Source organism: Wyeomyia smithii, chromosome 2, assembly GCF_029784165.1.
Source record: "Wyeomyia smithii strain HCP4-BCI-WySm-NY-G18 chromosome 2, ASM2978416v1, whole genome shotgun sequence".
In the NCBI taxonomy this organism is placed as follows: domain Eukaryota; kingdom Metazoa; phylum Arthropoda; class Insecta; order Diptera; family Culicidae; genus Wyeomyia; species Wyeomyia smithii.
In genome coordinates, this window is record NC_073695.1 from 276,377,015 (window position 1) to 276,397,487 (window position 20,473).

General features: G+C 39.9%; 3 protein-coding genes across 8 annotated transcripts in view; 2 read left to right on the top strand and 1 right to left on the bottom strand.

Annotated features, from left to right (window-relative positions):
* Nucleotides 1–1,905: 1,905 nt before the first annotated feature.
* Nucleotides 1,906–8,454, top strand: LOC129723027 (tRNA (uracil-5-)-methyltransferase homolog A). Of its 3 annotated transcripts, XM_055676963.1 has the most exons (6): nt 1,906–2,214; nt 2,268–2,418; nt 4,641–5,027; nt 5,182–5,431; nt 5,485–6,799; nt 6,858–8,454. In XM_055676963.1, the coding sequence occupies exons 4-6, from the start codon at nt 5,219–5,221 to the stop codon at nt 7,166–7,168; spliced, it is 1,839 nt and encodes a 612-aa protein (XP_055532938.1). In that variant the 5' UTR covers nt 1,906–2,214; nt 2,268–2,418; nt 4,641–5,027; nt 5,182–5,218; the 3' UTR covers nt 7,169–8,454. The 3 variants fall into 3 exon arrangements, 2 of the variants coding, with proteins under 2 accessions (XP_055532938.1, XP_055532939.1); XR_008727699.1 differs by lacking the exons at nt 1,906–2,214; nt 2,268–2,418; nt 4,641–5,027 and having other exon boundaries at nt 5,117–5,431; nt 6,858–7,232; nt 7,402–8,453; XM_055676964.1 differs by lacking the exons at nt 1,906–2,214; nt 2,268–2,418; nt 4,641–5,027 and having other exon boundaries at nt 5,098–5,431.
* Nucleotides 7,168–9,480, bottom strand: LOC129723028 (beta-1,3-glucan-binding protein 2-like). Its single transcript, XM_055676965.1, has 3 exons — nt 8,336–9,480; nt 7,961–8,267; nt 7,168–7,903 (listed from the first exon to the last, which is right to left on the bottom strand). The coding sequence occupies exons 1-3, from the start codon at nt 9,080–9,082 to the stop codon at nt 7,347–7,349; spliced, it is 1,611 nt and encodes a 536-aa protein (XP_055532940.1). The 5' UTR covers nt 9,083–9,480; the 3' UTR covers nt 7,168–7,346.
* Nucleotides 9,481–10,048: 568 nt separating this feature from the next.
* LOC129723026 (zinc finger protein 892-like) overlaps nt 10,049–20,473 on the top strand; it is a 46,609-nt gene continuing 36,184 nt past the window's right edge. Inside the window, exon 1 of one of the 4 annotated variants that reach the window (XM_055676959.1) lies at nt 10,049–10,201. The gene's annotated coding sequence lies outside the window, so the exon portion shown is untranslated. Of the gene's footprint in view, nt 10,206–18,585; nt 19,293–20,473 lie in introns of those variants that run through there. The other 3 variants (XM_055676956.1, XM_055676961.1, XM_055676960.1) reach the window with 3 other exon arrangements.

The window sequence follows — 20,473 nt, forward strand, 5'->3', positions numbered from 1 at the left end:
AAAAAAATTAGTAGAGTATAACGGAAACCGATAACTATTTCTTTGATTTCTCAATCACTCTGCTAAGACGCTCGTTATAGATTTTCTAAGTACACAAATGTTGCTCGGTCCCACTGTTCATATATATTTCTTGCTCTCAAGGTAATCAAAGTTGTGAATCATCTGAGAATTTCGGTGTGAAAAAAAAAGAGCAAATCTGAATAACTCTCGTGGCTCTGAAAATCCATCCTTAAACCTTTTCCCCACAGCGAATATTTATATGAATGTTACTCGGTCTCACCGCTCATATATTTTTCTTGTTCTCAAGGTAATCTAAGACGGAATCGTCTGGAAATTTCGGAGTAATATTGAGTAAATTAGAGACGGCCTCCCAAGCATAAGAATAACTCAGATAAAAGCTGTCTCGCCCCTCGCTTATTTAGCCAAAAAATGTTTCTTGGGAAGCTGGAGTGCTGCAATTACCGGGCAATCATTCTGCTACACGCCGCCTACGAGGCACTCTCCCAAATACTCTATCGTCGACTGTTACCATTTGCGAAACAGTTCATGGGGCAGATGATGGTGTCTCGTGCTAACTATTCAATATTGCCCTGGAGGCTGTCATTAAAAAACGAGATTAAAACGAGTGGCACGATATTCCAAAAGTCGGTTCAACTGTCCAGCTCCGCCGACGATATCGACATTGTGGCTCGGCCCTTGCGAAGATAGCGGATACGTACATCGAACTAAAGGTCCAAACACAATGGATACGTTGCGGCTGCGTTTGCGGCAATTAGACAGTTAGCCCATACATTTTCAGTCAAATTAAAGTCAACGCAACGCAAACGTATCCATTGTGCTTGGGCCTTAATGAGCGAAGCCAAACGAATTGGACTGGTCAACAATGCATCAAAACGAAGAATGTGGAAGGAAGGGGTTCACGAGAAGATAGTGCTAACCTGGGAGGGAGAAACGAATACTACACTCAAAACAGAGAACATGCGTCGTTTTCTGATAGAGTGTAACTATCTTCTTGCTGTAACGCATGCATGACTCAAACGAAGGAATACTGAATGTGTAAATATTACCGACTAATTTTTCGAGTCTGTGTTTCTTTCAATTTGCTATTGTATAAAAGTTTTTTCAAAGTTTCGAGTTTGACCGTGATAAAGTGTGTTTGAAATTGTAACCAATTTATTACTTGAAGCTCATGAAATTTAATATTTTACGTAAAAACAAACCAAATTTTTTTGTAAAACTACAATGAATACAAAGACTGTTTGCGATGAATATTTTTTCGAGCAACGCGATACCTTTCAGTTATAACAATACTCTTCGCAAAAAAATGCTTATTTTTCCTTGGTTCAAATTGATAGTCAATGACAGCTCATTCTGGTTCATTTTGACACTCACACAGCTTCGTATCCGTTTCTCCCTCCCAGGTGCTAACCTTCCAGCTCGAGTTAAAGTTGGTGGTGATGAAATCGAGGTGGTCACCGAGCTCATGTGCTTAGGCTCACTGGTAACTGCCGACAACGTGAAGAAGGCGAATGAACTTGGAGAGCCATCTATCTTCCCCACTGTCGAAATTGGTAGGTTGCGGTGGGCTGGGCATGTCCTTAGGATGTCGGACGACAGACCGATGAAGACTTTCTTGAAAGCAATCCGTCAGGGACGAGACGGAGAGGTTGACATCGGGCAAGGTGAAGCCGACCTGCGGACCCTACGCAGACTGCAGAGCTGGCGACCTGCAGCCATGAACCGAGTGGAATGGAGACGGATCTTACATATAGCAAAGGCCACACCACGGCTTGGGACTGTATGGTTAGGTAGGTATGATATCTTCTCAAATATATTTTAATTTTCTGCTTCTCATGGAATTCCTACGAAAGTAATAAAATAATGGCAACACTGACGATACGATTGACGCGTTTGTTTACTACACACATGTGCCGCATGCGTTTGTCACTTCATCGACTGCAGCCTATTTGCATAAAAACAAAAAAAAATATGGGAAATAGTATGGCGAAAATGGAAACTATATCAGTGAATCTTCCGGAAGCAGATGATTCTACGAAACCGGAAAATGAAGAGGTAACAATTGAGCCAAAAGTCTTCGCTGAAAAGCCAGCCGCCGCCAGAGAAGATGAGTATGCTTACCTTGACGCAACCGGTTTCCCGTCTGAGCGGTTCAAAATTGGAATCCGAAACTTACCAAAACACTACGATATTCATGTAAGTTATTCACGATATATTTGAAACAAATATCACCAAATTTTCAATTTTAGGAATTAAAAAAACTGCTCAATGTCAAACTGAAGCTATCAACAAATAAAATAAAAATTATGCACCCGGGCTGTCCGTTCCTGTACGTATGTTTTTGCGGGGAATCGGAACGACAAGCCGCGATTAAAACACTCAACGGATACGTGTGGAAAGGTAAAACACTTCAAGCCTTCGAAGCTAAACCAGTTAAAACAGCGCTTATTAACGAGGGGTAAGACAGTGAGTAAATTTGAGGTTTTCCGAGTTTTTCTGAGAAAACCTGAAAAATAAAGAGCAAATCTGAGTAACTCTTGTGTCTCTGAATATCCATCCCTAAACTTTTTTCCCACCGCAAATATACACATAAATCAAAGAAATAGTTATCGGTTTCCGTTATACTCTACTATTTTTTTTTGGAAATAAACATTGAATTCAGTCCGCAAATATATATTTCGACTGTGACGTACAGTCTTCCTTAGTGCTTATGTGTGTGTGTCCACATAAGCACTGAGGAAGACTGTACGTCACAGTCGAAATATATATTTGCGGACTGAATTTCAATATTTATTTCCAAAAAAAATTAGTAGAGTATAACGGAAACCGATAACTATTTCTTTGATTTCTCAATCACTCTGCTAAGACGCTCGTTATAGATTTTCTAAGTACACAAATGTTGCTCGGTCCCACTGCTCATATATATTTCTTGCTCTCAAGTTAATCAAAGTTGTGAATCATCTGAGAATTTCGGAGTAATATTGAGTAAATTAGAGTAACTCCCAAGTAAAAGAGCGACTCGGATAAAAGTGAGAAAATTTGAGTTTTTCTGAGAAAACGTGAAAAATAAAGAGCAAATCTGAATAACTCTCGTGGCTCTGAAAATCCATCCTTAAACCTTTTCCCCACAGCGAATATTTATATGAATGTTACTCGGTCTCACCGCTCATATATTTTTCTTGTTCTCAAGGTAATCTAAGATGGAATCGTCTGGAAATTTCGGAGTAATATTGAGTAAATTAGAGACGGCCTCCCAAGCATAAGAATAACTCAGATAAAAGCTGTCTCGCCCCTCGCTTATTTAGCCGAAAAATGTTTCTTGGGAAGCTGGAGTGCTGCAATTACCGGGCAATCATTCTGCTACACGCCGCTTACGAGGCACTCTCCCAAATACTCTATCGTCGACTGTTACCATTTGCGAAACAGTTCATGGGGCAGATGATGGTCTCTCGTGCTAACTATTCAATATTGCCCTGGAGGCTGTCATTAAAAAACGAGATTAAAACGAGTGGCACGATATTCCAAAAGTCGGTTCAACTGTCCAGCTCCGCCGACGATATCGACATTGTGGCTCGGCCCTTGCGAAGATAGCGGATACGTACATCGGACTAAAGGTCCAAGCACAATGGATACGTTGCGGCTGCGTTTGCGGCAATTAGACAGTTAGCCCATACATTTTCAGTCAAATTAAAGTCAACGCAACGCAAACGTATCCATTGTGCTTGGGCCACAGACTAACAGACGTAACACTGGAACCTGGCTCCATCGCCACAAAAAACGTTCATTTCAATTTTTCAATCGAATAACAGTCATAGCGCGAAAACGTCGTCTGGGGCGCTGTCATGCAATCTCATACATATTTTGTAGTTCCCCGTTTGACACAAGCAGTAACGCTGGCGCTGATGTCGAAATACATGACGCAGCGCGAACACGACAGCAGATGGTGCTAGTGTTACTAACGTAAAGTACTGGAATCATCCAAACGATGATTTTATTGAAAATTTGTTCGAAGTGTTATGTCTGTTAGTCTGTGCTTGGGCCTTAATGAGCGAAGCCAAACGAATTGGACTGGTCAACAATGCATCGAAACGAAGAATGTGAAAGGAAGGGGTTCACGAGAAGATAGTGCTAACCTGGGAGGGAGAAACGAATACTACACTCAAAACAGAGAACACGCACATGCGTCGTTTTCTGATAGAGTGTAACTATCTTCTTGCTGTAACGCATGCATGACTCAAACGAAGGAATACTGAATGTGTAAATATTACCGACTAATTTTTCGAGTCTGTGTTTCTTTCAATTTGCTATTGTATAAAAGTTTTTTCAAAGTTTCGAGTTTGACCGTGATAAAGTGTGTTTGAAATTGTAACCAATTTATTACTTGAAGCTCATGAAATTTATTATTTTACGTAAAAACAAACCAATTTTTTTTGTAAAACTACAATGAATACAAAGACTGTTTGCGATGAATATTTTTTCGAGCAACGCGATACCTTTCAGTTATAACAATACTCTTCGCAAAAAAATGCTTATTTTTCCTTGGTTCAAATTGATAGTCAATGACAGCTCATTCTGGTTCATTTTGACACTCACACAGCTTCGTATCCGTTTCTCCCTCCCAGGTGCTAACCTTCCAGCTCGAGTTAAAGTTGGTGGTGATGAAATCGAGGTGGTCACCGAGCTCATGTGCTTAGGCTCACTGGTAACTGCCGACAACGTGAAGAAGGCGAATGAACTTGGAGAGCCATCTATCTTCCCCACTGTCGAAATTGGTAGGTTGCGGTGGGCTGGGCATGTCCTTAGGATGTCGGACGACAGACCGATGAAGACTTTCTTGAAAGCAATCCGTCAGGGACGAGACGGAGAGGTTGACATCGGGCAAGGTGAAGCCGACCTGCGGACCCTACGCAGACTGCAGAGCTGGCGACCTGCAGCCATGAACCGAGTGGAATGGAGACGGATCTTACATATAGCAAAAGCCACACCACGGCTTGGGACTGTATGGTTAGGTAGGTATGATATCTTCTCAAATATATTTTAATTTTCTGCTTCTCATGGAATTCCTACGAAAGTAATAAAATAATGGCAACACTGACGATACGATTGACGTGTTTGTTTACTACACACATGTGCCGCATGTGTTTGTCACTTCATCGACTGCAGCCTATTTGCATAAAAACAAAAAAACATCGGAAATAGCATGGCGAAAATGGAAACTATATCAGTGAATCTTCCGGAAGCAGATGATTCTACGAAACCGGAAAATGAAGAGGTAACAATTGAGCCAAAAGTCTTCGCTGAAAAGCCAGCCGCCGCCAAAGAAGATGAGTACGCTTACCTTGACGCAACCGGTTTCACGTCTGAGCGGTTCAAAATTGAAATCCGAAACTTACCAAAACACTACGGTATTCATGTAAGTTATTCACGATATATTTGAAACAAATATCACCAACTTTTCAATTTTAGGAATTAAAAAAACTGCTCAATGTCAAACTGGAGCTATCAACAAATAAAATAAAAATTATGCGCCCGGGCTGTCCGTTCCTGTTCGTATGTTTTCGCGACGAATCGGAACGACAAGCCGCGATTAAAACACTCAACGGATACGTTTGGAAGGGTAAAACACTTCAAGCCTTCGAAGCTAAGCCAGCACCGGATCCTTTGGTAAAGCGTCGAAACGAGGCAGCCGGTGTGGATGGAGTTGTTAGCGTGAAGAAACGTAAGACACTTGAAGAAACGGTAACCGCACTGGCCCACCTCAGCTACGAGGATCAGCTGAGTCAGAAATATTCCGAGATGCGAAATGTGTTGACCATATTTGGAAATGAAATTTGGAAAACCTGTCCATCGATTAGGAGTCACGTGGAAGCGCAGAGAAAACTGAACGATGGTCTCCCGTGTAAATTGGAATCGATCAAAAGCTCACCCCAAATCGATGGCTATCGAAATAAATGTGAATTTTCTGTTGGAAAAAATGAGCATGGCGAAACCAAGGTGGGCTTTCGCGTAGGGAGTTATTCGAACGGTTTCATTGAGGTCGAGTCTCCTGAGAATTTGAAGAACATATCAGACAAAATGAAAGTTACTGTTAAATTGTTCGAGGAGTTTGTTCGGGAGTCGAAATATGAGGTGTATAGTCCGGAAACCTATCAAGGTTACTTTAGACAGCTGACAATTCGTACGTCAAGTGCGACAGAAGAAGTTATGGTTGTCGTTGGAATGCATCCCCAGTCACTGAGCGAAGATGAACTTAAAGAAATTCAAGCCGCGATTGTTCAACATTTCACGTCCGACAAGGCGATAGAAGTTGGCATCAGTTCCATTTATTTTGAGAAGATCGAAAAACATAAACCAGGTCAGAATGTTAATCAGATTGAGCATCTTCACGGAGAGACCCATATAGTGGACACAATTCATGGGTTAAAATTTCGTATCAGTCCGTTGGCGTTCTTTCAAATCAACACTCAGGCGGCAGAAATACTGTACCAGTGTGCTATTGATTTGGCTGAGAGCTCGGAGAAGACATCAGTGTTGGACATTTGCTGCGGAACTGGTACGATTGGTCTTTGCTTCGCAAAGCATTGCAAGCAGGTGCTGGGAGTGGAAATTATTCCCCAGGCCATAGAGGATGCAAAGCACAATGCCGAATTGAATCAGATAGAAAATTGTAAGTTCTTCGCGGGAAATGCGGACGATTTAATAACGTCGCTGATCCGAAACGCAAACATTCGAAGTGGAGAAAATCTGGTGGCGATCGTAGATCCACCCAGAGCAGGGCTTCGTAAGTTGTTGGGATTGTTACAATAAAGCGATTGTGTTAACATGATTTTTTCCGACAGATATTCGCTCGATTACGCAATTGCGGAATGCTCGCGGCCTGAATCGATTGGTGTACGTATCCTGCTCGCCGCGGAGTGCCGTCAAAAATTGGGTGGATTTGATGCGACCCTGCTCGAAGGCAATGCGGGGTGTGCCATTCGTGGCGAAGAAAGCCATTCCTGTGGATATGTTTCCACATTCGCCGCACGTTGAGTTGGTTGTGCTTTTCGAGCGTGAACCCGAGAAGGAAGAATCGCGGCCGGCTGAGAATGAAGAAAGCGTTGATGAGGGACGGGACGATGTGCCACCGGAAGATGAAGCTCGCATGTAGTGTATTTATAAGAGATAATACATTTTACAGACTGAGATGAGTACAGGTTTTGGCATTTAATCATGTGAGTAATTTTTGGAAAGTATTGAATTACCACCTAGAAAAATATAATTAGGGAGAATGTGTTTACTCAAAATGCTCCTTTTCGCAGAAACGGATGCGATGATTATTATAACGTTTAAATAGCGTATACTTTAATATAGTCCACTTGTAGAGTACTGTTCGAATTCCAGGTAGGATACCAAGTGCCACGTGCACTCCAAAACGAATGCATTGCTTTAACGGATAGATCTTTCCACGGCTTCTCCGAGAGTAGATGGAAATCGTAATGTCCTCCAACTCCTACCCCCAAACTAATGTAGAATTCCTTGTCGAATGGTGCCATACGATTTCCGCTTAATTTCCAAAGATTTGCTGTTTGTGGTTTCGTGGCTCGCATTTCCTGGTAAAAGCCTTCCTCTGGGTCAATATGACAGTACACCTCTTTGTTTACTTCCATATAGATGCCGGTTGGACTCCAGGTAAGGCCAAATTCATGAAACTCATCACTCCAATTGCGGGGACGCGTAAGTGTACACATTTTTGAGCATCGAAGTGGTTCAGCGTTATTCAGAAGCACTCCACCAGAAAGTTGATTCCGGAGCCGGGGTCCACCCGGAACGAAAGCTACACGCATCAATCCAGAGGAATATTCATCGCGCCCATAGAACTCATTGCGCGGTTTAAGGTAGAGCTCTGAAAAATATTTCTTCACATCACACTTAATTTTTACAAGCGATAAAAGACACTTACGAGGAAAAATCCAATCTCCTTTGGGTAACTTCGCTCGTATTAGAATTTTTCCATACATAAATTTAAACGAATTGAAGGTGGAAATTTGCGCAGACAGAACAGGTGGAATCATGTCGAAATCTATCTTTCGATCCCGGATACAATCTCGCGAGTTGAGCATTCCAGTACACTCGGAGGCAAACATGAACTTTGTGTTGGTCGAACCGGGTCCGAATTTGCTCTCGAACAGTGTCGGCTTGATGAGCAACTTTCCATTGCGCACTTGAATGTTCTCTTCGAAATCCGCGTAAACGACGAACTCGTTATCCTGAAAAATATTCGATCGATAGCAATTACATAAACCAATATACATTGAGATATCGAATTACTACTAACCGGATCTGACGCAAATCGATTCTCGATTCGCCACCTCCGCTCGTTAAGTGTACCGCTGTCGAAAGTTTCCTCAAAAATCAATTTTCCGGAGCACACTTTCCTCCCATTCACCTGCGTATGTGCTCTATCACACTCTTTGTAACCGAGTTCCTCGGCACTTGTTTGAGTAGAAATTGTGCGGCTTCGTATCAACGTTGGTGAATGAAACTCTCTCGACTCGTATTCAAAGGGTCCCATGGGCACATACGTATCCGGATCTACACCTTTAGTTCGTCGTTCGTTGTTCTTATACACGAACGGAGGCAACGTAGTAGTTTTCCTCCCACCTCCGCCATCCGCTCGCGGTGTTGTGCCAGAGTATTTACTGACCTCGTGAACTCCAAAGTTCCCACGATACGTAACTCCATTGTGCGTGATGATCGTTTTAAAGTAGATGACGTCACCGATTTTCAGTTCAGCTTTTCGGTCCACGAATAGAAAGCGACCATCCTTTGATCGGGAAATAGTTTGGGCCCAATGGCCAACCTCGTGTTCATCAACGAAGCGCTGGTTAGCTTTGCCATGGAAAGTGAATGAAGTAATACCGCTCTCGGCAGGAATCCAGACGATCAGCCCTTGCGGTTGGTACACTTCGAATCGTGGTCTCGGAGGACGGTATCGCGTTGTTCGACGAGGCAAGGTAGCACTCGCCAGCGTAAATCCGAACAGGGAAATTAACGCAAGTTTTCGATTGAAAGACGGGAGCATCCTATCCGTTTTAGGTAAGTTGTAATACTAAAGCTGGAAGCGATCACGTTTTACGAGGACCGTATTTTCCATTCCGGTGGTTCGAACTGGACATGACTTACGGATTGTGCGCTTCATTTGCAGTGTGTGATGCGCACTTGCGTGCCGAATGTGAGGATGGCATGCCTGAGTCTCAGAGCTAATTACTGGATCGTGGGAATTTAAGACGGGCACAATGGGTGAGAGTGTGTCACGCAGTCATTCTCGACCGGAGCAAATACTATCATTGATAGTAAAATAAGCCGGTCGGTGTTCAAGTAGCGAAAGTTGATTTTCGAAGTAGCAATAATAACAATTATTGTTATTTAAAATGCCATCAATGGAAAAGCCGCTAAAAATTGAAAATGAATGATTCCATGCTCCATGCTTCCATGCAAAAAAAAAAGAATTTATATTATAATAAGAAGTTTTGTGACTCAATAATTATCAGTACGATATAACTTGAAGCAGTTAGTTATGATAAAAAAATGGAGGAACTTTTTTTATAAAATGTAGTAAAAACGGTTCGAGAGTAAACGTAAGATCAGAAAAAAATCATGTAGCGTGTGTAGTGTGAAAAACTACCAAATAATTGTGGGTCGACTGTTTCCCTATAGTTATGTTCATTCTTCTTTAGTGAAGTCCGGTGGGCATTCACAGTGTTCCTGTACCATTATTCCAGAAGCATAAAGCCTAATCAATTTTTACTCAATACAATGTCTTATTTTCTGCCGAAGAATATTGCCGCTTGAATTGTTGAGCTAAATTGCAACAGCAATTGTATATAAATAACCCAACAATTTGATTTTTAATATTAGTAATTTGAATGAATCACCCTCAAACCCCTGCGAGTTCAGCTCCGGCAACACTGGCGTGCATGCGCTTGCGCAAAGTTGCACGTCGGCGAGTAAGAGTGTGTGTGTGGAAATATTTTCGTAGTATGCGTGCCGTTCTACGAACTGTCATCCAGAAGAAAAGTGAAAAATCTTCGACCGACGGCCGTAGCTGGGACGTTCCTGCTCTGCTTGCGGTAAATCTTTCCGATCAAAGTTGAATATTTCTAGTGGAATTGATTTCTTTTTGCATCCAAAAGCGGTTCTAGTAAGTAAGTTTCCAATGAAATACTCGTGTTTGTTTGCATGAATTCGTTTGTCTTTTATGTTGTCATCCAAAGAAAAGAAACTCCTGCATGTCTTGTACATAGCCCCATTCGCTTATTTTTATTCGTCACTTTTTTCGCTTATCGTACCTAGATTTTGAACGAGAGTAAAGGCGACTAAAGGTCATGATGGCAGTGGCAAATGACTGCATACGCCTCAGACTAGGAACCCTTTTCTCGCAAAATCGCCCCGCAGGGGTAATTTATTTTTCTTAACCTGTCTCACCCGTTTGTGCAGTAGATGTTCTTTATTCGTAGTCACTGCGCCCAAGCCGAAAACAATTGAGATTAATTAGAAGCGCTAGTTTAAAAATAGAAATTGCGTAATTTTTTTTTTTTTTGACAGCTCACGTAAATTTCTACCGAAAAATGTGCTTGCTAATCTATATATCTCGCAAATCCATCCTGGTTATCAGCGTTGGTTACCGTGTGCGGGGATTTTTTAAGGAATGTCGTTCGCATATTGCTGACAAAAGGGAACCTTGGGGAACCTGTGACCGCTCCGCCTCGCTACCTTTTTGCTGCTCTTAGATGTTTCTGTTTCTGCCGTATCGCGCATGTTTTCCTACCATCTCAGGGCTCCTCCGTCTTGTAGGAGTGTGTTTGTTATCAGTGTCGCAAACTAAGAAAAAGACTTCAACGCTCGGCTCCTGGTGGATAATGGCTCACCATGCCTCAGTGACGATAGATTTCTAAGTGTGGAAAAGAACTGGGTCAGTTGCTGTTTTTTATTCAGATGCGATAAATATAAGGCATCGTGGCTAACATTTTACGCGCGATATTAAAAATTTTTAGGTTTCGATCGTTTTCCGACTTTATGGAACAGAACTGGTTGACAAACGCGATAACTATGTAATAGTTATGAATTTCCAAAAATTTGTCCATAATGTTTTATAAACTGAAAATTTGAATAAACATGTGCAAGCTGTTTTTTTACTTTTGATCGCATATGACCAGACGTACCGTTTTAAACGGCACAGTACCGTTTTTTTAACGTATTTTAATAGTCCCGTTTTTTACCATTTTGTACCGTTTTTTTGATACTCCTTAAAAATTTTTAAAATGAAGCTTTGCATAAAAATTTTCCGAATTATAAGTTCTTAGCTGCCAAGAATTTGTCAATACTATTGAGTAAATTTGGAGCCTTCCCGATAGTACCGCGCTACAGGAAAGGACATCCTCTAAAGGCTTGTGGCCGCGAACGGTATGTGTCCTGCAAAATCTCGTTCTTCCATGTTACAAATTTCACGACCTTATTGCCAAATATCACATTTCACTACGTAAAATTTTATCAAACGCTAATGATAAGGCAGGCTCATCAAAGCAATTGTTTGTATGCTTTGGCTAATGGAAATTTTTAAATAATAATCATCCCATGTGTCCCGTTTTCTCCACGAGAAAATCTGGTAAGCCTACTTTAGAACTTCGATTAATCATTCACTTTCACCGGAATTTTAGTTTTTAATATCAATCCCAACTTCTCAACTTCTTTTTTGCTTCAGCTTTCGGATCTCTGCTTTCTCTGTTTTCAGTTCTTCTACCCTTATTTTTGCAAGCCGTCTCTTCTCTACTTTAATTTTTTTTCTTGCTACTTTGTTGGCGAATGTTGGCGAATTTCCTCAAGCCTGAATTAATAGCTGTCAGTACTGGGTAAAACTTTTTTTTGTAGCCCTTTTGGTTTGGAATGTTGTTTCCGTTCTTTTGCTTCAGTGCTCTAAGCGGTGGAATGTTACGGTTTTCCGAACTAGGGCATTTGGCTCCTTTTTTCTCCGCAAATGCTGGATCCTCTCCAGTGAGGCAATTATCTTTTACCAAAACTCCAGTCAGCAGGAAAGTTTCGCAAAACTTCTGCAGATAAGGGCTGCATAGAAAGTTCAACACCTGGAGGTACAACTGATCCATCCGCTAATATTTTTGTGACTGTCTGCCTGCATGTTCAACTTTGTACACATTTCTGCTGCCACGAATACCAAGTACGGCTTTAGTCTGTGGGTGTAGAAAGAACGATGCGGCTTGAATCCAACGCTGCTGCCATGAGATTGTTTTCCTCCACTTGGGACCCTAGGACACGAATGTTACCCTCGCTGATTTTTGCACTGGCGGTCGTTAAAGCTTCCGGTGTACGGAAGGTCTCAGGGTGTCGACGAACAAATCCCTTTAACCATTTCCGACCAACAGCCGATAGAAATATGAAACAGTAACTATTTCTGTCTGCGGCCCTTGTCGAGCTTTTGTTGTCCACTTGTCACTAAGCCGATAACTAACGGTAGATTGAGGAATGCCATAAGCTTTACAAGCCTCGTGAAGTAAGTGAAGAAAAAGTTCACTTTCAACAAGTTGTTCACGACCAAATCTGCAATTGTCATTTGTAAACATTTAAATGCGTTACTATGGGAACGGGCGTGTTTTAGGTGCCCTTAGTGGCAAAGAGAAATAAAGCAGGCAAAAAACATTCGAATGTTTTCAAAACCTCTGCATAAGTCAAAAAAAGTAATTTTCTTCATAAAAACAGAAAAGTTACACGATAATATTTTTTGACTAGTTGTAAAACCTTCGAGCATAAAAAATTCAACAAATTTTCATTACTATTTTTGAAAACATTCTGAGACATTTTATAAGAATAATACGTTGTTTTCATCCCAGATTCATTGTAAACACTAAAGGTATTGCCACACGAAGCATGAAAACTATGACATAGTTTCCTATGACACCTATGGCTCAAAAGTATGTGGCTTAACGGTATAGCGCGGGATTGTACTGTCAAAAGCCATAACATAGTGACTCTGAACTAATCCGTCATGATCGAAGAGTTCATAGCCTAATATTCCGTGATGAAAAAATGCTTTATACGATCAACTATGACTAAGAAACTATTGCAGTGGTGTATTAGCGTCCGTGTGGCGGCACCTTAAGGTTGAAGTGTGTAGAAGCCACATGGGAGCCCACCCAAGTAACAATATCAGTTTTACGATGTACTTGAAGGAGTTTTGATTGTTTGTTATTTAAAACTGGGCATAAATCTTATTATGCTCACAAACTGCTACAAATCAGCCGTAAAATCCCCATAAGATCGAGGAGGCCCATGCTAAAGAAGGTTCTCAAGAATAGTTCCTAAAGTTTGCTTAAAACTCTATATTTTTATCGATATGTACTCATGATGACATTCAGGAGTTGCTCACAACCATGAAAAAACTAACAAATTTCGAGAGTTTTAAAAATCTTCTTTCTAGCTTATTTCACTATGAACATAATTTATTTTTTATTTACATAGATCAATTTATGAAACAAACCCCATCGATCTTCTCCAAAATGAATGTCATCGCAGTCGTTGAATAAAATAGGAAGATAAATCTACATGTATTTTCAAGTTCATATAAGTAAATTTTTAATTGCCACGTTAAGTTTATACGTTATATGGCAAAAAAGTTTGTAATTTTCAACGCGCCATGATATTACTGGCAAATCAGTGATTTATTTAGAAAATAAAAAATATATCTGAGTTTTCGTTAAGTTCGGGTTTGTTGGACTATGGAACATTTTACTTAACTTTGTGTTCAGCATGGTCAACATCCACTACTGAACTGCCAGAATTATTAGTAGAATTAAGAATCTCGGCCTTTTATTACCGTTTAATTACAAATGGCTATTATTTTAACGTAGTTAATCACAGTCTGTTCGCCATATTTGTCGTTGGTTTTATTTTAATCCCTCATAAGACGGCTTCTAACTAAAACTTCTTGATAAAGACTAAAAAGACTTTTTTAGTATCTCGACAAGTTGGCGTTTACTCGTTGCATTCACGAAGAAGAATACTTGCGCTTGAATAAAACTTGTTTGAACTTTTCAAGACAAACAAATTCTATCTGAGATAGCCCCCTCTCCCGTTTGACAACTGTTTGTTTACAATCAAGCACCATTTTTGTGATTATTGCTGTTGGAAAAGTGTATTTTTAATTAGGGCCTTAAACATGAGCAAAATGAAGAAATGCAACATATTGCATGAGGCAGGGGAATGAACACCATTTTTCTGTCATTTCTGGTTACGCCACTGCACCATACAAGTAAAATAAAAAAAAGGAAATACCTATTTATTTTAGGTTCGTTAATCACAAATTTCAATATATTTCTGTGATTCGATTTTCCGGAAAACTCGATTATCCGGAATAAAAAATGTTTTGGTAATCGAGTCTGACCTGTATTGGAATTTATACCATCTTATATTTCATGTCCGTTTGTGAGTATTGAGTTTTTGCCGTTTTTTAACACCAAAAGTAATATACCCTTAAATGACTTGATTTAGTATGATTTAGGCTGACTTGATTTAGTATGAGTTAGTTGCTTGAACGAGCTGAAATGTTTTGTTTATTTTAGATCCTTTTCTTTCACGAATGTTTTCTCTTTCATGAGACAAAATGGGTTTAAGAAAAATTTATGGGCACATTTTCAAGATAGGTTCATCTTAAAGATAAGTATCATAAAACTATCATTAAACTCTAATGAAGTTTTATGGAAGTTTCTCATAGGTATTTTGAAAGGGATATTGAGTGCGTTTCAAAGCCGCTCCTCAGGCTTATTACACTTATTGATGAAAAAACGCAGATTTTTAGAGTCTGTGTGCAGATTTTTATTGATTCGCCGATATTTGCAGTTTTTCCATAGTTTCTGCCGAGTGATAAACTTTTCCAATGATAAACTTTTCCAATGTTAAGAAGAGTTTAAGGCAAATAAATTGTCTATCTGAAAAAACTATTCCAAATAGATCTGATATAAAATGACTGGTCCGATTATGATACATTTTTTGTTCCGATCGTGATATAAATTCAGATTTACAATAAATTATTGTCTCTGTAAACTAGAGATAATTTTTTTCTATTGAAAGTGTTTCTTATAGTGAACATCTACTGCAATTGTCTTGGAATAACCCCTTTCTTATTTATCTTCATCAACTTCAAACGCTTTTCAAACTTGCTGTTTGGATTCTATGGGCAATGCACTCAAACTGTTCCAAGTTGAAGATTTTGTGACACGGGTCAACACAAGTTTTATCCACAAGCTATAATTGGAAAAAATAAAAGATAATAGCCGTTTAACCATTCCTGTGAATTTCAAATGCCCGTAACATGCAAAGAAGTGCGTCAAAAGGTCGCAGAGTAACCACTCACCGGGTTCGTCGCTTCTACGTTTGCTAACGGGAATTCATTCAAATCTCTAAAGACTACGCACTCCGACTTGGCTGGAGAACTCATATTCACCGAAACGGTTATAATGTTATAATTTTTCCTTGTTTTAGTTTGAGTCGCTAATAAGCGATTTAGCGAATCACCGGAAAGATGCCCACCACTGCCTTATAGGCATTCCGCTTAAGGTTCCGTGTGTTTATATCAAAAAATATTTCCTCCAATATTTATGTTAGCAAAAAACTACGTAGAAATTACCCATACCAAAAATGCTGGGATGCTGGAGCATCAGAATGCGATAATTCACAATCAGGGCCAGATTTGGGCGCTGGGAGCCCGGGGCAGATAATAATTATCCATTTTGGCCTTTTCCGGCCTTAAGAAGCACTTTCCGGCGATTCTAAGCTTTATTCTGGAATCATTTTCTTTTTTGGCCATTTCTGGCATATAGAAGCACTTTTCGGCGATTCTGAGCTCATCTTGGAATCATTTTTTATTTTAGCCATTTCTGGTTATTAGAAGCATTTTTCGGCGATTCTAAGCTTTATTTGGAATCTGTTCCTATTCTGGCTTTTAGAAGCTCTTTTCGGCGATTCTGAGTTTAATTTAGGTTCATTTTGTATTTTGGCCTTTTCTGGCCTTCAGGAGCACTTTTCGGCGATTCCGAACTCAATTTAGGATCATTTTCTATTTTCGCTTTAGTTGACCTTTATAAGCACTTTTCAGCTTAATTTGGGATCAATTCCTAATTTGGCCTTTTCTGGCCTTTGCAAGTGCTTTTCCACTGGAAGGCGACGAGAAAAAAAAAGGTCTTCACTCTGTCTGGCCTAGGACGAGGGAAGTCATGGCATTTGCCCCCGTTGCCCCCCCATTGAATCCAACCCTTTAATGACTTGTGACTTTGAATTTTATTTTTTTCATCAATCAAACATGATAGGGTATCGACATCTTCGTCAGTGGTTTTCTTCGGCTCCTTTTTGCATAAGATTGCTGCAGAAAAACTGCCGAAGAAAACCACTGACGAAGACGTTCGATACCCTACCTAAAATGATTATATAAGTTAAATTATATTTTGTAGATTTATCGGCTTAATCAGTCCGTGTATAGAAGCAGAAACGATTTTTTGTTTCTTTATTCGACAGTTTCGGGTTAAGAAACAAAAATCGTTTTTGCTTCTATACACGGACCAGTTAAGCCGATAAATCTACAAAATTAACCGCTACAGTCGACAAGAAAAATAAGTTAAATTATATTCATAACATAAATTGACAATCTTCCAACTGGTTTCGAGGTACGATGCTGCTCTTACAAGACAGCCGTCGTATGTTCGAGTCCAGACTGAGGAGAGACTGTTAGCGTCAGCTTGATCGTAGCGCTAGCCCCGCAGTTGCCCCGCACCTACACTACTGATGACTGCGAAGTCTGTGTCAAACAAAACGAACAGCACAAGGCACCTCGGCTCTAATTTTGGATAAGAAAAAGAAAATAACATGATAATCGTGCTGATTTCATAATCCACGTCTCACCTAATAATTCCACTGACCAGGTAGAGTCTCACATTCACTTGAGTGGCCTGGAGTTATTCTAGTTATTAGAATAACTGTTAAAATCACAAATTTAGCTATCAAAAATAAAAATCGTCGCGTGTTTCTGAAATTGTATATTAATTTAATATTAAATATTTCAATTTTAGCTCTGAACAGATGAATTCATTCCGCCTTTATAACCATTTACTAAAATGACAGATAAAAAGCATACTTAACATTAAATTATATTTTTACTAAAAAAGCTTACTTTCTAGTTTACCTGATCTTTGCAATGAAGTGCTTATTCTCACTGCAACGGTTCGGCTGTATATTTTTGTAATAATTTTAAATGAGATTTATTCTAACTGTATATGTATCTGTTTCTTGATTATTCTAGACTCAAATGTAGCGCTTTTTCCGCATATTTTCATGAATCCATGGAATCAACCATTGTTACACTTGAAATCAGAAACTAAGAATATTTCTCTGAACTGTGGTCTATTTCCCGTACCTTTGCTTCAATCAACAAAATCCTGTCTAGCGTGTCAGTACCGGATGGCACATTAATTATTCGTTTTTTAGTTTTCTCCATCCTCAGTAAGAATTGAGATTCAATTTGCTTTACACAAAATTTTATGTCTGTCCAACTAGAAACTTAAAAACGTTGTTGATAAGTTACCATGCGGGTCCATCGAGCAAAGGAGGCACCGAGTGATAGAAGTGTCCACTACGGGGGGTGAGTTTATAAAGAAAACCAAGGAAATGGAGAATATTGACTCACAAAACATCACCTCATGGAGGTTCGACGGAAATAACTGACGTATGTCGGTTGATTTGATCAGATTATTCCCGAATTCCTGTGATTGAGCGGCTAGTTGAGTAACATGGCGCGACAAGTATTCCGAATTTTTCATTTTCTTTTTCAAATAATTGAATTAAAATTAATTTGAAAGTTACTTTTTTTCATATCAAGTATGCTATTGCAAAGTTCGTCACTTTGACGAAGCATTGCAGGCAAACCGGATGCACAAACAAAGCAAAATTGAAAAAAACTGCTCGAATTTTCACATCCTACGCGCAGAAGCTATTAAATAAAATAAACAGAAAACAAAACTGTATGGTAGCACCACCAACACCACATGTGTGCAGCCCCTAAGAGTTATTTTTATTTATTTTTTTTTCTCTTGGTGATATATGCCCAGAACAGTCCAAGCAGGCGGGCACTCGAAGTTGCTGACGATTAACGTGGCGACTGTTTCTCGATTTGTTTTTTTCGACAGTAGGTACTATGTACTAGTAAGAAGCTGACAGAGGCCTCTCCTGCGGGTTCAACGCGGAGTGGTGATGACGTTAGACATTTTAAAGGAAATTAAACCAGACAATCGATATGGTATGATAATAGTATGATTACATATGTTCAGTATGTATATTAATTAAACGGATTTGGTTATAACCAACACGTGCCTACCATGTTTAAAAAATACAAAAAAAAAAAAAAGATTTGCTACGCAAGCACCGAACCCACCGTGTGTGTTCGTCACTCAACGCGGCCGTACGTAGAAGGAAAATTCGAAAAACAGAATCGACCCGACGCCGAAGGGCAACACGCGTGCGCACAGTTTCAATCCAACAATCAGCGCATTCAGTTCGTGTCATCTCGTAAGGGAGTAGGCAGTGGAGCGCATTTATTCAGTGTATTTTTAAACAGAACTCACAGCGCTTTAAAACAGAGCAAATTGCTCTACGGTCTGACATGCGATCGTGCGATCCCTACTGGAGGAGGCTGCCGTCACAGAAATAAATAGGTAAATAAGTGCATCTGCATCCTGTGCAAACGCGACGACGACGGTACCCCGCTAACATGTAGAGCGAGCATTCAACGAGAGTCACAGCGACGAGACCGACCGGCGGTTCTCTCTGGTTTGCGTCGTTCCCGGAACGAAGCGTAGGCAATTGAAATAAATCAACCTAATTCGCCGGTCAGAAGTCGACTCCATTGCACGCGGTTCGTCGTGGTGCCTGTCAGCAAGCAAAATCGGATAAAGTGGTGCCTTTTGCAAGTGGAACTTCGGTTATCAGCACAGTAGATACTGTAAAACAATCAGTCAACTGTACTGTCATTCGCTCTTAGGGTGCGTGTGTGTGTGAGTTTCGATTGAATTGTTGGCGAAAGTTTGCTACTATTAAAATACTCTCCGGCTCCGGGTATCGCGAAGAGCTTGTGTTTGGTGTGAGCCTAGCGCAATGTTTACCTTTTAAAATTTCGTAATTACGCTCTTATCGGAACGGCCTTTAGTCAGCAGTACACGCCGCCTACTGTAATCGAGCAGGTAAGTACGGGCCGCTGTTTACTTTTTACACTCATTACTCTAGTTTTGTGCTTGATTTTGTTCTTCATAACGAGTGTTAATAATATTTCGTTTGATTAAAAAGTACTCGTTTCGCTTGACGCTGAGGAGCGACGATTTTCTGCTCATGGTATGTGAAATGTGATATGATATGGTGGTATTCGCGACCTGTTTCACTAAGCCATACGTTCGTTTTGTGTATGCATTCAATTGTTTTGTGATGATCGCTACAACAAAAGCGCTGTCACACTGATCAGGTTCGCTTCATCGTTGCATTTAAATTTCTTTTCATAACTGTGCTCTAGTGGCTCTTTGAGGTATTTTGTTTGATTGATAGTTAGTCTAATAACATTTTTGAGTTATCGTTGATCGTCTGTTACCTTCGTTGGAACCATCAAAAACTATTTGTATTAGTTAAAAAAAAAACCTTCGATATGCAGTTATAGGATGGTTTAATGTGAATTACTCCAGTGATTAGAATAGTAATCAGTCATTAATTCATACTCCAACAACAATTGTACAAAAAGTTAAAAAAAATAATTAAGACGATTGGAGAAAATTTATGAAAAATAATTTAAACGATCGGTAAGTTACGAACACTTACCTTGTTTTCATTCAAATTTACTGAGGAATTTCACGGTTCATAGGTTGATATGAACGCCAATTAGAATTCAAAGATATAAACTTTTAGCGCATTAGGTTATTGTTTGGATGTGTTGACTCGTAAAATTCTATTACTCTGAGTTTTTTTCCTCATCTATAGTTTATTTGACACGGCACAAATACAATTCAATGTTTAACGGCGCCAATTATATCTGGTAGCTTACTTTCTAAAGTATCTTAATAACTAAAAGCAAATTTTTTATCCTCGCTGCCGACTACGAGCTGAAACTAAATCTAACTTAAAGCTAGAATATTTTGCATTAAAAGCACAGGTTTGCTGTTTGATGATTTTCATTGCCATGGGTAAGCAGCATATTAAATTTGTTCCGCTGCTGGGCCAAGATATTACGGACTGGCATATTGGGTTGTTTTCATCGGGCCTTGAGAGTATCGTGCGGGTCTGATTGCTGTTTCCGGATCCGGGGTCTTAACGTGTTCTTGTCGTTTGGTTGGATGTAGGCGGAAGGGGATAGGACTAAACTGGGGCGTGGATGGATTTC

What these genes read in the sequence shown, in the direction of transcription:
- LOC129723027 (XM_055676963.1), top strand. Translation starts at nt 5,219, where the DNA reads ATGGCGAAAATGGAAACTATATCAGTGAATCTTCCGGAAGCAGATGAT. An exon ending in CAAAACACTACGGTATTCAT is followed by an intron (nt 5,432 to 5,484) that starts GTAAGTTATTCA and finishes TTTCAATTTTAG; the next exon opens with GAATTAAAAAAACTGCTCAA. An exon ending in TCCACCCAGAGCAGGGCTTC is followed by an intron (nt 6,800 to 6,857) that starts GTAAGTTGTTGG and finishes TTTTTCCGACAG; the next exon opens with ATATTCGCTCGATTACGCAA.
- LOC129723028 (XM_055676965.1), bottom strand. Translation starts at nt 9,082, where the DNA reads ATGCTCCCGTCTTTCAATCGAAAACTTGCGTTAATTTCCCTGTTCGGA. An exon ending in ATCGATTTGCGTCAGATCCG is followed by an intron (nt 8,268 to 8,335) that starts GTTAGTAGTAAT and finishes AATATTTTTCAG; the next exon opens with GATAACGAGTTCGTCGTTTA. An exon ending in AGGAGATTGGATTTTTCCTC is followed by an intron (nt 7,904 to 7,960) that starts GTAAGTGTCTTT and finishes AATATTTTTCAG; the next exon opens with AGCTCTACCTTAAACCGCGC.